At 38.5% G+C, this 16,264-nt stretch overlaps 1 protein-coding gene across 1 annotated transcript in view; it reads left to right on the top strand.

The window, feature by feature from the left end:
* The window catches only part of LOC112117076 (growth factor receptor-bound protein 10), a 193,279-nt gene that overhangs the window by 165,999 nt on the left and 11,016 nt on the right, over window positions 1-16,264 (top strand). Inside the window, exons 7-11 of the mRNA XM_026654111.1 lie at window positions 1,585-1,700; window positions 4,508-4,582; window positions 7,488-7,625; window positions 8,489-8,599; window positions 11,261-11,359. Coding sequence (XP_026509896.1) covers window positions 1,585-1,700; window positions 4,508-4,582; window positions 7,488-7,625; window positions 8,489-8,599; window positions 11,261-11,359 — 539 coding nt within the window. The remainder of the gene's footprint in view (window positions 1-1,584; window positions 1,701-4,507; window positions 4,583-7,487; window positions 7,626-8,488; window positions 8,600-11,260; window positions 11,360-16,264) is intronic.

The raw sequence follows: 16,264 nt of genomic DNA, 5'->3' as shown, positions 1-16,264 counted from the left end.
CTGAAACCTGAAAGTGCAAAGATGCATAAAAGTGAAGTGAGGAAGGCTGTGAACCACAAGAGGCTTGAATTTTAAGCAGAGTTTCAGGTCAGTTGTGTTTTTATTTGAATTGGTTTGCCCATTCCTAGTTATATACTAGAAACCTTGATAATGAACCGTCTGAAAAATAGAGAAAACGTTGTATGCAGTGATGTTGTAGCTGTGTTTGGTCCCAGGATATTAGAGATACAAGGTAGGTGAGGTAATATCTTCTATTGGACCATCTCCTGTTGGTGAGAGAGACAAACTTTCAAACTTACACATACCTCTTCTTTAGGTCTGTGAAACATACTCAGAGTGTCACAACTAAATATAAATTGGAACAGATTGTTTAGCATAAGTAGGTAACACATATTTCAAGGGACCATTCAAGGTGAAGTGGTCTGCTAACACCTCTCCAGTTGTGGAGAGGGGGTGGGGTGAATTATGGCTTTATGCAACCAATCTGTTCCGCCTTGTATTTAGCTGTGACACTGAGTACATTTCTCTGAACTAAAGAAGAGCTATGTGTAAGCTTGAAAACTTGTCTCTCTCCCCCAACAGAAGTTGATCCAATAAAAGATATTACCTCACCCAGCTGATCTCTAATATCCTGGGACCAACACGGCTACAGCAATGCTGCATAGAACAGAAGTTGGTCCAGTAACAGAGATTACCTCATCCACCTTGTCTCTGAAAAATACCGAGACATTTTCCTAGAAACCTTCAGTAGGCCTGCCAGGACACTGACATCATTGTCCCAGAGTAGACTTGCACCAATTGTCCTCTAAAAGTTGTTTTTTAAAACTTTGAGCTACTTGTTTCAATGGAATAGTTCCCATTAAACTAGCTTGTTCATTCTTTCATATGTATTGTACTTTTTGACTGAATTATAAGAAGCAATAGTGGTGGGATGTTCATTCGTACAAATGACCAATTTTAGTCGCAGAAAATTTTCCTGTGATAAGTACAAAACCTCTATTGCTGTCTGTTGGCACTCCTTTAAGAGAGATCCTTTGATTTCTTCTATAATAAACACAGTATCTTATAAATCTGGCCTGAAGTTCACCTCAGGATCATACTAGATTTTGAAAAGTGTGGCTGAATAGGATGCTTTTTCACCCACCTCAGTTACATTGCAAGACTTAATGGTGGTCCCATCATACTTGTTTCTTAAAGCTGTCCCCACCCCTTCACTCCTTTACAATAGACCAAGTACCAAAAGAAAAATTTAGTTTGTATTACTCAAGTTTCTTGCAGTCATTGGAGTACACAAACCATCCTATGACCTCTTCCTTCCCAAAAGTCCTTATTTGTATGAAACCCTACCATGTTAAATCTAAACCATTTTTAAACAAAATTGCTTTATCTACAGTTTTGGTCCTCTAAGTCCAGTTTCAGCATAATTTGAGGCCTATAAAAGCTCTTTCCCCACAGAGGCTTTTGATAACTTAATACAGGATTTCTGTGTAACAAATGAATTCGGAGTAGTTTCACTTGTACTATTTGGAAGATTTTTCTTTTTTCTACCTGATTAGACATTAACATTGTATTTTCCCTCCACAGAGCGGTGCTTGGAAGACCATGAGCTCGTAGTCCAAGTCGAGTCCACTATGGGAAGTGAAAGTAAATTTTTGTTCAGGAAGAATTATGCAAAATATGAATTTTTTAAAAATCCAATGGTGAGTCTCATTGTCCAGAATGACTGTAAAACTGTCTGGGGGCAGAAGCTGTTGCATACTGTATCTTTGTATAGTGCTTAGCACAATGGGGACCCCACAATATATTATATATGTGGTTAATGAGCATGGCAAGGTCTTCGTTGTATAAAACAACTTTCTTGGAAACAAGTAACACAGTTGCCCAGAGATGCTTAACTTATCTTATGCCCAAAAATGAGAATCTTGATGGTTATCAGACTGCACAATCTGATTGTCTCGGGGTGGCTGTTGCTGTGTCTAAGAATGACCATACAAAGGCAAAGCCCAGCTTGGTTTCTCTAAGCAACAACAGTTCAATTTGTTCATTATCCTGAAAGTTATTAATTGATATGAAGCAAGTTGACCAAATAATGTGAATATCCAGACCTCTTAGTTTCTGCCAGTAATGAAGAAACCTGTGAGTAACCTTTAAGGTGCTTGTCATACCTGATTATTTTCCCTGATTATCAGTATGTATGTTGAATAGGGGTTCATAATAGGTGAACCTACTACTGTTTTCTAGTGGGTTTCTTCTTTTTCCTGTACAGATCAAAGTAACTCTACCTCTCCTTTTCCTCCCCTCCCTTCTGCCTATGAAACTTCAGTTGGTTTTGGATTATATCATTGAAACTAATGCAGTATTATAAGAACCTAAAAGCTATTGTGATTTTAACAGTATAGCAATCTTTCTAAGCTTATTTGGAAGCAGATTTTCAAACTCGTAAAGACATGGCCCAATGGGTGCAAACCTTAGTTGTGTGCACACATAGATATTTGCAGATCCAGCTGCTGGTGTATGTTTGGCAAACTGCCCCAGCCATGATATCTTGAAATATCTGGATGGAATGTACATGATTTATAACCTTTGCATTTCTATAGTATGTTTCATCTGATAACCTCAAAGTGCTTTAACCTTAAGCCTTGCCACACCCATATGTTATGAAGCATTATCTCAGGTGAAAAGTTGGTGAACTAGCACATTTGTTTTAGTGATTTACCTAAATTGGTAGCAAAGGTAAGAATAGAACCCATAATATTTGGCTTCCAGTCCCATGATCTCACCATCAAACAATGCTTCCTTCTTTTTCTATACCAGATCAGGTCACTGATCCCTTCAGTCAGGTATAAGCATCTGGTGTTGGCTAGTACTTAAAGGAAGATGGTAAATTTAATCTTCATAATTCATCTGGCTAATTATATGATGGGGCAGGAGGTTGATTCCTCTTTCACCCTCAATCTGTTAGTGCCTTGAAGAATAAGACTTTTATTAGCTGAAGTAGAATGAATAGTGTTCCTAAGTGCAGTAGATTTTATTGCCGTTTAGCTTGTTGGCAACCTTTTAATTTGGTTTTATAGATACCCATGCATTCAGCGTTCTAACAATGATTAATAGCTCAAAGAGTAACTGAATGTAATGAAGGTATACTGTAAGCATATCATGCAGTGCACCAAGGTATTTATGTGATAGACATTTTAAAATGTGGTACAGAAAGACAGCTAGGAAGAGGAAGTCTGAAATAAGGTAATGCTTTAAATATTAAGTTTTTTGACTTTGATGTCATAACTCATGGTAAATAATGAGATCATAATATTGAGCATCTATAGAACACTCGGAGGATTTAGAAACACCATGTTAGTGTCACACAAGATACTTGGTTCTAAAATAAATGACTACGCTACAGTGACGGTTATGTAAGAGGAATGGATGTTTACTTAGAGCTTGTTAGTATCTAGTCTGTGCAGCAGAGAATTCTGTACCAAGTGTGCAGATCTTGTGTATGTATGCATGTTCAGAAAAATTTGTATTCATTTTCCTGGAATACTTTTTAGCTAACTGTTCATTATGAGAAATACATTGACATTGCCCTGAACACAGTAAATGTATTGGAAAAGATTTTGAAAACGGATTTGTCTTGATAGATTGAAAGGTGTCAAGATTTCAGCGGAGTTGCTAAGCAAATGAGGGAGGTGGGGGACGCTGACAGTTACACATCAATGTTTTCTCATCATTAAAGTTTGGGTAATTAATATGATCCATTCTGGTGGAACTGAACAACCCAGTACAACATAAAACGGTGCTTTGGTTAGAGGGAGAAAACAGCTATTTTAAAGTACTTATACTACACCCATTTCTGTAGTATCTGAGCATCTCACATTCTTTAATGTAGTTTTGCTCACAACACCCTGTGAGAAAGGTACTGTTATCCACATTTTACCAATGGGGGACTAAGGCACAGAGAGGCTAAGTGACTTGCCCAGGGCCACATAGAAAGTCTCTGGTGGACCAAGGACTCTAATCTAGATCTCCCAGGTCCTCAGCTAGTGTCCTAACCACGGTACCATTCTTTCCCTCCATTGCTAGAAACCAGAGACTGTAATTCCGAACTCCTGTCCCTACCTTGAAAGCTGTCTTAGATTGAGTTTTCTGTTGTAGAGGAAGGAGAAGAATGTTATGGAGAATGTTCTTTATAGAAGATAAATTTATCCTTAATTTCACAGATGGAGAAATGTACTTATGAAATATTGCAAACTTTATTTAAAGAAAAAAAGCCATATCAATGTAGTTTGGGGTGTTTTGTTGAGGGGAAAAAAGGAAGTGAATTGGGCTTGAAAGCTTTAGCATCACTTACAGTGTAAGGAAGTCTTTAATTCAAGTAAGAATAATCATCATAGAAGGTGGAGACTGGAAAAGATTCATCTGATCTAGTCCATTAGCTAATACTAACTAACCAGAAGTATGTAAATGCAGTCTGACTCCAAACTGTCTTTTTTTTTTTTTCCCCCTGTAGAATTTCTTTCCAGAGCAGATGGTTGCTTGGTGCCAGCAATCAAACGGCAGCATCCCACAATCGCAACTTTTGCAGGTATTCTAAGACAGTCTTGTGCTAAAGTAGCCTTTATAAAGGGCAAGGGAGGAAGATTAAAGAGGACTGGAAACGTGATCAGGAAAAGAGATTTTAATTTAGTGTATGTTCATAATGTTGATTTTTTTTTTTTTTTGCAGATTTTAGCCAGTCTAATTTAGATTTAAAATAATTGTAAAAATTAATAGTTAGTGGTTAGTTTGCATATGCCCACTAAATTGCCAACTGGCATTACCATGGGTTGCTGTTAGTAGTGCCTATGATGGCTAAGCTGTTAAAGCGTTCTGTGTGTATGTGATAAATGTCAGTTTGCTGACCCCCCAGGTTACAGCTGCACAGCAGCTAAATGTATACTTTTCCAGACTAGGTAGATATACATGTGTTAGCTTTGATTGAGCTAGTGAGCTAAAAATAGCAGTGTAGCTGCTGCAGCAAGGGTGGCGGGACAGGATACCTGCCTGAGTACAGTCCTATCCAAGACCCTATGTATGTACATGGATATCTAGTGTGAGATGCTTAACACCGGTGGAAGTTAAGCATCTCATCTTCTGAGGCACTTTGCAAAATCCCACTAGGTACCTATCTGCATCTTTATGTGCCTGAATACCTTTAGAAATCTGACCCATGGTGGCCAGAAACAATCCGTCTATTCACTAGCTATGTTAATATTTTCCTTGTTTAATACATCAGTTTTAAATGCAGAATTTGTTTATCATAAACTTCCTTTTTCCTTCTTATGTATCCAGCACATTTATGGTAGTTTTATTTAATTAACACACTTTTCAAAGGCTCGTTTTGTACACGTTTCATTAAATGCTAGTTTTTATCCAAATGCAGCCTGACACAAATCCTGAATAAAAAGTACCGTCCTCTAGTAAATAAGAAACGAGTTGCTCACCATTTGCTAACATAATAAAAAATGTAAAAATTAAGAATCTGAATAAATGTATGTTAAGATATATAACTGCTTTAATAAATGTGTGTAAAAAAAGTGTATTCTCATGGTTAGCAAGAAGAAGTACCAAATTTAGTGGTAAGTTTATTTGCTTTCACATAAACGTATGTCAGTGGTTATACCAACCAATGAGAATCAACCTTTCGTATAAAAATAACTAAAAACTTATAAATGCAAAATAAGATTAAAACCAATGGTTTAATACATCCTGAATGGCACTAAAGGAGACAAGAGAAAAGAAATATATGATAGATGCTTGCCTAAAGTTTTGTAAAAATTATATATACGTATACAGTTTGAAACAATGCTGCATACATATATTATACCTTATTCAGTTCAAAGCAGTTGAGAGTTCTTATAAAGGAGTATGTTGTGGCAATATGAACAGAGCACGTGCTTGGCATCCTAAGAGAAGCAGACATTGACCTCGAAGAGTCTTTACCTCGTAACGGGGCTTACATGCTTATTTTTACCAAGTGAATAAAAACCAGGGCAACACAAAAGTAGAAAACATCAAGTCTTCTATGGAATATTCAAAGGGCATGAAACATAAGTCCTAACTGACTGGCTTCACCCAATAGCTTACTGGCTCTGGATTAGACAGTTTTTCATGTCTAATCAGCACTCTGACATACAAATGTATTTCTAAAGTGACTAGGATTTTCAAAAGCGAGTTATGTAAAGTTAGGCACCTACATAAGTGGCCTGTCTTTCAAAAGTGCTGAATGCCTAGCAGCTCCCACCAACTTCACTGGGTTTACTCCTGATTTACACCCCGTCACTCTTAATTTATTTGGTCTTGCACGAGGTGAGAAGAGAACATAGCAATAGCTGCCAGGAGAAGCACTTCAGGCTCTGGTGGAAGATGGAGTATTTGAGGACAGAGGTCCTGAGCTCTGTAGCCCTTGTCTCCTTCCCTGCTGGTAATCAGTGGTTTTAAATGGAAAAACTGCCTCAACAAAATTCAAATTTGTTTAGAAAAATTCTTACCAAAATCATGGCATTGCAGCAAATACATGTACTTGCAGCATGCTTTAGATTAAAATATCTGATAACAATACTGCCTCAGCTAGATGACCTATATCTTCCAGCCCTACAGTTCTGTGATTCATTTGCCTGAATGCATATTAAACTGTTCCCATTAGTTCACCTTCTAGCATCTCTATATAAATTAGAAATAGCATACCAACCTAATTTCTTAAAATATTTCTTGGTCCTGACTTCTAGGGGCCTTTGTAGTTGTAAAGATATAGTTTGAGTTACTGAGTGTGAAATGTTCTGCTGCCTGTGCATATCCCCGGGGGAGGGGGGGCAGAAGGGGGTACACAGGATATTAATCTGAGGTGGATAATCCATAAATTGGCTGTTCATTATCTAAATTTGCTGGATGAAGTTTTGCATTCCAGTCAGTTGTTTCCAAGCTACACTTGTTGGCACATTTCTAGTGGCTAGCAAGTTTCTTAGAATTAATAAGTTGCCTGTGACTATGTTGTGTAAATGTTGGGTTGAAATATCAGTTTGTACTCATCAGTGCAAGAGGAATAGCGGTATGGAAGAATGGTTACATTCTGTATTGGCTAGCACCACACCTGGAGCAAGGAAGACCTCAGTGCTTGTTGCCTGGTAAACAGGAATATGCCAATGTGCTAAGTGTAACTAAGGGTGTGTCTAGACTAACAGTGCATGGCAAGCTGGGGTGTAACTCTACAACGCTGTAGCCTGCCACGCACTAACTGTCCATGTGGACCCAGCTGCTGGACACCAAAAGTTCCCTAGTGCATGTTGACCTACTTTGCTTTGAAAGAAGATAGCAGCTCTCACCAGGGAACATTCAAGTCTAAGTCAGTGACTGTGACTGACTGCTCCTTGCTACAGGTGTGGTGCTAGCTCTGTCCATGTTTATGGTACATAATCATATAACTTAATATTTTTAATTTTCATCTTCCACAGAATTTTTTAAACTCCAGTAGCTGCCCTGAAATTCAAGGTTTCTTGCATGTGAAAGAGTTGGGTAGGAAATCATGGAAAAAGTTATATGTGTGTTTGAGAAGATCAGGACTTTATTGCTCCACAAAAGGAACTTCAAAGGTAATATTTTTTTTAAAGAATTGAGTTACTAAAATTGTTGGTATGTAAAATGAATTTCTACTTACAGTAGATTTTTTAATTTAAAAGTTTCCCCAGAGTTTTCTTTAAGAAAAGAGATGATGCAAAACAATAAATAAATTATGGGCAAGTAGCAAACAAGACCTGGGTTGCTACATCCCTTCATCTTGAAATATCCATCTTTGAATTTATTTATTATAATAATAATAATATACTCAGATATACATGTGTTTTTAATATATAAAAATATATAAGTGGCTACCGAAGTTGCATTAAATGAGAGTTTAGGGATTTGGGAGAAAACACTTGCTTCATAAGTGAACTTCTTATGGGTTTATTTTAGATGGAAACTAAAGGCTGAATTATTAAATTTGAAAAACAAATTAACATTAATCAGAACCAATATAGCTCTGTAGAAGGCAAAACCAGCTTTACGCATCATTTCATCATACCAGAATGTAACTGTTTGTCAACTTTCAGCATAAACCCCCACCCTTCTCCTGCTATTGTGTAGTTTTGCGGGGGTTGGTACTTTTTTTTGTTTTGGGGTTTTTTTGGTCTCATGGTATTTCCCTTGCAAGCAAATATCTCAGAAATACAGATCAGTTTGTCAGTATGCATCCTGAGAACAATTTTAGCTTTACATTTATAAACGTATAGCCAATCTGAAAAGGTCAAACGGTTCATTTTATTATATGTTAAATAAAACTTCAAGTGCTTAGAGAGAGGCAGTTTAAATGTGCATACACTGCCCTCTGATGGATGTTATTCTTCAGAGAAGGTATGGCTGGCCCTGAAAAGTTTCATGTTTAATCCTACAATTTAAAATGACAATATTTCCACAGGAGCCAAGACACTTGCAGTTGTTAGCTGACCTAGAAGACAGCAATATCTTCTCATTGATAGCAGGCAAGAAATTGTATAATGCTCCTGCAGACTATGGATTTTGTGTAAAGGTAATTCCTCTCATTAACTTGTTCCCAAGGTGGAACTGAAATCATTAGCATTTTTTTTTTAGCAAATTTGTGATACCCTTACTCACCATGTGTAGAAGTTTACTCACTAAGTAATCCTATAGACTTCAGAAAGACTTTTGGAGTCTGATACTAGGCAGTGGGAAGGTGAGGGTAGGAGGGCAGCACAGCCTGACCGTAATGGATAAAGCTTTGCACAGTAGCAAATCAAGTAGCAGTGATAGTTGTTCGAGGTTGTGCATTTACTAATATAGTGATTTTGTCTAAATGATGCTATAAACTTTAAGATTATTTAAATGTAAAAGTCAATGGCGTTTTCAAATAATTGAGCAGACAAGCCCTCACGAGGTTCCACAACGGAAAACCTAGAATTGCATACTTGGGTATTACTCTGGGGTTCAGAAGCTCTGATGTTAGTTACATGAGAGGGCCCCTCAAGCTTTAAATATATAATCTGAGGGTCACGGACATTCAGTTTCCATGTGGGTGTATTTTAAGTATCCGTGCTTCTGTGCTTTGAAAACCCGGTATGTCTTTTGGACTGGCAGGTTTGAGTACAAAATCATCTAACTGCTGTCAGGTAGTGAGCCTGTTGGATGGCCTTGGGGTTATATGTTCAGACACTCGCTCCAGACATTCACATATAGCCTCTGCTTTTCATACCTTAATCGCTGTGAAAAGGAAAGCTCCTTATGAGAGCAAGTGCCCAAATTACATAGCAGAGGATCACACTCTAAACAGAGGTAAATGCACCAATATAACAGGCAGCTTATTTGCACTTACTTTAAAGCAGAAGGTCAGTTTGAAAAATGAAGAGTAAAGTATATGGGGTCGGTTTTTAACTGTTATGCCTGGCCTACCTGCAGCTTTTGTACTGGTATAACCATGCGAGTTAGGGAGATGATTTTTTTTTTTTTTTTTTACAAATAAATTTTTTTTTTTCAACCACTAGAGTAGTTGCAGTTATATCAGGATAAAGATACTCCTACTGGTATAGTTTATGCTTATATGGGAAGGGGAATAAGACAGAATACTTTTTAACAATATAATGCCTTCCATGCTAGGGGTTGTACTGATATTAACTAAACCAGCATAGCTAAAGTAGTACAACTTTTGTGTATAGACACACCTCAGTGTGCACCCCGCTTTCTCATTGTTGTCACCAACGTGTCTGGTAACATTTTTTTAAAGCACCCAAATCCAATTGTCTGTCATTTGTGTACTGTTGAAAATAAAGTTATCTACTGTGTGCCTCCATGTAAGGCCTGGGCTACACTGGGGGGAGGGGGGGGGGATTCAAACTAAGATACGCAACTTCAGCTACACTATTTGCGTAGCTGAAGTCGAAGTATCTTAGTTCGACTTACCTGGCCGTCCTCATGGCAGCGAGTCGACCGCCGCAGCTCCCCCATCGACTTCGCTTACTCCTCCTGCCGAGGTGGAGTACAGGCATCAATTCGGGGATCGATTTATCGTGTCTAGAAGAGACGTGATAAATCGATCCCTGATACATCAAACACTACCCTCCGATCCGGCGGGTAGTAGAGATGTACCCTAACAGGCCTCAGGAGAAAATCTGAGGGGAGGAGTGAGGAGACAGGCCTGGGAGCTGCTTTTATTGATGAGTTGCAAGGGTTTGTGGTGGTGGAGGCATTAGAGAGGAGTTCCTCATTGCTATGAACTTGTCCCTTTACTAGCAAGTACTGTTTGGCTAGAAATAGACTCTCTCCCCAGGTAAGGAATGATGGCTAGTGGAGACATACTGAGTTAACCAGGGAAAGCCATTTATATAGGCATTGGGGGGGGGGGGGTAGAGCTCTCCTCCCCTCTGATATGGGGCTCTCTAAGGCAATGTATGTAGCTTCTCACAAGGCAAGCCTGACATTCTCTGGCCTCTTGTCTGCAGAGGTGTGAGTAGCTCCAGCAGTAATACTTCTGCCATCTGCAGAGGGGACAGCAGGAGCTGTTAGAATGGATAATTGTCAGGTAAACTTACCTATCAAAAACATAAACCCCCATCATTTTTTGTTTTAAATTACCCACAGTCTTCCTTATTTCAAGTGTAGGTGGTCAAAAAATACTTCCAAGTATTTTATTAATCTTAACATGAACAGTAAGAAGGCAGGAAAAATCACTCAACAATAAGGTAGTGGTATCTGAGTGGTGTGGTTAAAGCACAGGACTGAGTGTTGGGAGATCTGGTCCCTGCATCCAGTTCTGCTGCAGACTTCATGTTTGACCTTAGATGAGTCAGTTCATCTCTCTACCTCCAAGTCCCATCTTTAAATGGGGCTGACAAAGCCGTTATTCTCAAGGTTATTTTGAGGATTAGTTTACTTAAATTATACAGTGTCTTGATAACCTTGGATACAAGAAGTTAGAATGGCAGACTGTTGTAAAATGGTAAAGGTTACAAACTGATCACTCTCCTTTTATTGGGGACCAGTCAGGGAAGTTGGTTCTAGACTTTTCTCTCCAAATATATTTTCGTCTCCACGGAACACAAGTTCAGTGTGAACGAGTATTTTCTTGGCAAATACTTCCCGTTTTCTTACTCTCTGTGCCTGCCTTTCCTATACAGTATATGTCAAGTGCTGTTGCTTTCCTGTTAAACGTAACTTAATTCCATCTTCCATTTTGTAGCCCAACAGAGTGAGAAATGAAACTAAGGAATTGAGGTTGCTGTGTGCTGAAGATGAGCAGAGCAGAACCTGTTGGATGACTGCATTTAGACTCCTCAAGGTACCTACTTTCTCATAACCTAAATTAGGCTAGGTCTGCAGCTGTCTTCATATTCTTGAGAGATTTCAGTTTTCCCATACCGTTGTGCACTGAATACACAAGGCAATATTTTTATGAAGAAATCCCTAGCTACTCTTATCGAACTGCTCACTTACGTATCCCAAGGTCAACTATATTCTGCAGCAGATAATTCCATTTTGGAAATTAAAATACTGGATACAGCTTTTAATCAGAATCTTGTAACCACAGCATTAGATTGTATTCATTGCATGTATAAGTAAAACACAATCCTGGTATGGCAAAATATGAAGTATATGTTTGCCTCAAAAATTGAAACAGTCACTAGTTTTAAACTCATCATGTCAATGCAGAATCTAAAAAAAAAAAAAAAAAAGAATATCAAGAGTTTAGGTCAAGTATTTAGGCTCATTAACTTGCAGTGATTTTAACTAGTACAAGATACTGTCTAGTGTCCTGTTCTGCCATTTTGTTCAGAATTTTTGTTTTCTATTTCCTGAGGCAAATTCTCTTTTAAAAACGGTAGTGTTTTTTTGCAGTGTTTTTGTTTAACTGGTGTGGCTTCTAATAAAATATGATTCAACATCCGACCTGGGTCAAGAGTATGTATAGCTGAGAGCAAGGAGTGAATATGTTTTTCACTGGCAGGGGTGCATGGAAGGAGACTTAGCAGTATACTCTTGACAAAAATAGTACTAGCTTCCTCACTTGGCTGGCAGAGTGGTGGTGTAGTTCAGAGTCTTGTATGATAGATTGTATTGGGGTGGGGTATTGTGGAGAGAAACCACAGTGGGAAACAATCTTTTGTGTTGTAGCAGAGAAGCAATGGACTGTCTGGCTCCCATCGAGGAGGAGATCGGTTAGAATCTACAGATCTGTAGAAGTACCCTTTATAAATTCCACCTTGAAAATCTCATTTGGAGGAGAAGACCCTAGAGGCTTTCAAAACCTCAGAGCCTCACTTTTGTCAAGGGCAACATAAATTCTCTACTGTCTCATCCATGAAAAGCCTCCCCTCCATGCTAACTCTCAATTTCTATGCTACAGCTTTATGTGAATATTGTAAGGTGGATGCATAAGAATTCAGATCCAGGCAGGCAACACAAATTTAATGTTGTCTCATTAGACTTAAATTTTCACAAGTGACGAAGGGGTGCCCAACTCCTGAGACACCTTGAAGGGCCAGATTTCAGAGGGTGGGTACTCAGCACTCTGAAAATCAGAGGTCTTTAAGGTGGGTTAAGAGTCACCCAGAATAACTTGTCACATTTGAAAATGTATGCCCTAGATTCTAGTTAATGCATTTATAGCATCTCCATACACAATGTCACGTCATAAACAAAAGGGCAACTTGATTCTGGGGTCAGCCAACGTTGTGTATTCTTGAGGCTAAATAGGAAGTTCAGTATCAACTCTACAGGCTGCAGTGCTCTGGTAGGAATGTGGCACTGTCTTAACTGCAGGATAATTCTACAACCTCTGAGGTTAACATTATCACTTTCTATTGTAATCAGTTATCAGTGGCCAAACAGTCCCTCACACATGATGTTTACCAGGAAGTATTGCACAGTACACAGAAAGTACACAGTAGCATATTTACCTTATTCTGCAACATTTTTATCCCCAGACTCACTCCTCAGTTTCAAAAGTTTGTCTGGTTGGTCTTTAGTCCTGGCTAATTTCCAGACGAGTGGGGTAGAAAGTGGTAATTTTAAATTTGTGTTGTGTGCCATGTAATTTTTATCCCCCAAATTACTAAAAATATTTAGTCTTGAGAAACAAGTTATTGTAGTCCAGCTGTCATGAATTGTTTCTCTAGGTGCCAACTCAGGGATGTGATTTCCACTGTTTAGGCCTGGTCTACACTGGGAGGGGGGGGATCGATCTAAGTTATGCAACTTCAGCTACATGAATAACATAGCTGAAGTTGACGTACTTAGATCTACTTACCGCGGTGTCTTCACTGTGGTAAGTCGACGGCTGACGCTCTCCCATCGACTCCGCCTGCGCCTCTCGCCCTGGTGGAGTACCGGAGTTGACGGGAGAGCGCTCAACGGTCGATTTATCGCGTCTAGACTAGATGTGATAGATCGACACCCCCTCCCTCCACATCCCCCGCTGGATCAATCACTTCCCGTCAATCCAGCGGGTAATGTAGACAAGCCCTAAGTCACAGGGGTTCTTTTACATACTTTAGGGGCACCATTATTAAAGCCAAGCAAAATAATCACAATTATTAACCTTGGCTATTTTATTATATAAAAAAGGAAAAGAAAACAAAAGACAACACAACAAACAAAAGACACAACACACCGTCTCTTCTGGGTGCCACTTCGTAGAGAGTAGATATTGCACCCTTGAGAATTGGCCCTCTTTTGGTGGAGCCACTTTTCTCTTCATAAATTGAGACCAAGGTTTTATTCCCAAAGTTGCTGTGAGCCTAGTTTCAGTGTATTGTTAGAAAACCAAGACTGTTTATAAATGTGCAAAAATTTTGTTGCAAGGCAGGTGCGTCCTGTTGATTTTTAGGAATAACAAACACTTTATTTACTCTGCCCAATTATAATCTTTATTAAATCTTAATAAATCAAAGGAAGGATTTAAATCAGTTACTTAGAAACCATTTATGGATCTGTCTTAAGACAACCAATTAACGAATATTAAGAATCCTAAATCCAGTTAACTCCCACTATTTTTCTGTTTATCAATGGGAATGTCTGCACAGAAAAGAAAAACCTGGGGCTGGCCCATGCCAACCAACTCGGCCTCCAGGGCTGTTTCATTGCTGTGTAGACTTCCGGGTTTGCACTGGAGCCTGAGCTATGGGACCCTCCCACCCAGCAGAGACCTAGAGCCCAGGCTCTGGGGTCTCGGAGGGTCCCAGAGCTTGGGCTCCAGCTCGAGCCCAGAAGTCTACACAGCAATGAAACAGCCCCGCAGCCTGAGTCTGCAAGCACAAATCAGTTGACACGGGCCAGCCACGGGGTTTTTCTTTGCGTTATAGACATACCCAACACTTAGCCCCTGTCTCCACTCCAGAACTATCTGGTCTAACTATTTGGTGATTACCAGGAGAAACTGTTAACATCTTAAGTTAAAAGAGCATTTCCATATCCCAATAAAATCACTACAAGAGTTTTTAAATCTAATCTCTTGGCTGTGTGTGGCTGTGGCTGTGTGTGTTGGGGGCTCACTTTAGAGTTTTTATAATCTTCTCCTTCCTATTTTCATGACATTTTAAGAAAACATCTCTCAGGCTTGTTTAGATTCAAAGTTGGCTGATGTCATCCTTTCACTGGCTCCATGTCTTCAGGGTTTGGTTATGGTTACACCTTCAGCTTCTGAATACGCAGTATGCTTAATGAACATGCAACACACATCTAATTGTCTTTGTTCTCTTGTGGCAGGAAAACCTTAGATAACTTTAAAGGTTAGTTTTAACTTCCTTTTTATCCAGGTGTTTCTGAGAGAAGTTCAACAGGAACTGAAATTCTTTTTTTAAAAGTGCAAACACTCTTGTTCTTTTGCATAGAAGTTTTTTAGTTCTCCAAATAGGCTCTTAAAGTTAAATAAATTCTTAGATTTTAGCTTAAATAGTTACGAAAAATCATCAACTTCTTTAATAACAATTTTTGCAGGGATGATTCTTCTTGTCTTCCTGAGTTGGGTGAGGGAATTGCTGCTTGAGTATGCCAGATAGTTTGCTAAATAATCCCCATTAATATAAATATTTTATACTTACATCAGTAATCAATTTAACAAGGTCATTGGATTCCATGATAGTACAAAAAGCATTTTACTATTTACATAGCAATGATTTTAGGAATTACCTTTCACCAGGGCTTGCCATCTCAACATTTAAGAAATAAACAAAGGTTGTCTACAAAATATTTCTCAAGTATAAATGTTTTTCTTAAGGCTTCAAGGAGCAAGATTTTAGAATGACTGTGAAATAATTCTCTTTACTAACAACTTTTTCGCTTCTGATAATACATCCCTATACGTGACTTCTTTTTGCTGTTAACATCCTCTTGAAGTCAGGACCTAACTCTTTTGCAAGGTCTGTTGTTTGAGATAAACCATTTCTTTTCCAACTGACATTTTAGACAACAGATGTGTCCTGTTCTGTGATAAGATACTCTGGTTTAGATGCCTTGTAGGCCAAATGGCGTTTACCAGTTGCAGTATACAATTTGCAATTAAAAACTGCTATCAGATATTCTATACCAAGCACCAATCACAACAACCAAGCTTACATCCATTTTTCAAAACATAGCATGTAAGATATTAGTATAAAAAAATAAAGCAAAATAGGAATTAAAATAGCATTTCAGAGTTAGTATAAATATCCCTAGGGGTAATAAAAGTGGTTTTCTCTCCCTGGACACTTGAGGAGTTTGTCACGTTGACAGTCAACAGAGTTGCTAGGAGTTTCCTTAGCTTGGACATTTCATATAATTAAATAAATAAAAAATATATGCGTGTGAGGAACTTTTCTACAAGCACCATATGCATGAAAGTAGTGATAACTATCTCCTAAGGTTCAGTAAAGGTACAGGCAAGTTTGTAATGACCTAACATTAGAAGAGTAAATTTATAATAATTTTATCAAAGTCACTTTTGCATCAGTAGTGAAGTTCCTCTATCACACATGCACATAGGGGAACTGCAGCTTTTCAGTCCATTCTCTGTGCCCTGATTGCATTAAGCTCTCATTTTCCAAATCAGAACTCATTGATTTGAATGCTTTCCAAATTATCTATCCCGTTAATCTTTAAGAACAATTCTCTGTAAATTACAGTACAGAAAATCCTTTTCCCATTTGTAAGTGAATACAAAACAGGCTGTACTAGATAAATGTACTCCAGGATGTGCATGTTGTTCCTT

The sequence above is a fragment of the Terrapene carolina genome, unplaced genomic scaffold, assembly GCF_002925995.2.
Source record: "Terrapene carolina triunguis isolate 2854851 unplaced genomic scaffold, T_m_triunguis-2.0 Scaffold180, whole genome shotgun sequence".
Taxonomy (NCBI): Eukaryota; Metazoa; Chordata; order Testudines; family Emydidae; genus Terrapene; species Terrapene triunguis.
Note: the sequence above shows the minus strand (reverse complement) of the source record. Positions and strands in the feature narration are given on the sequence as shown.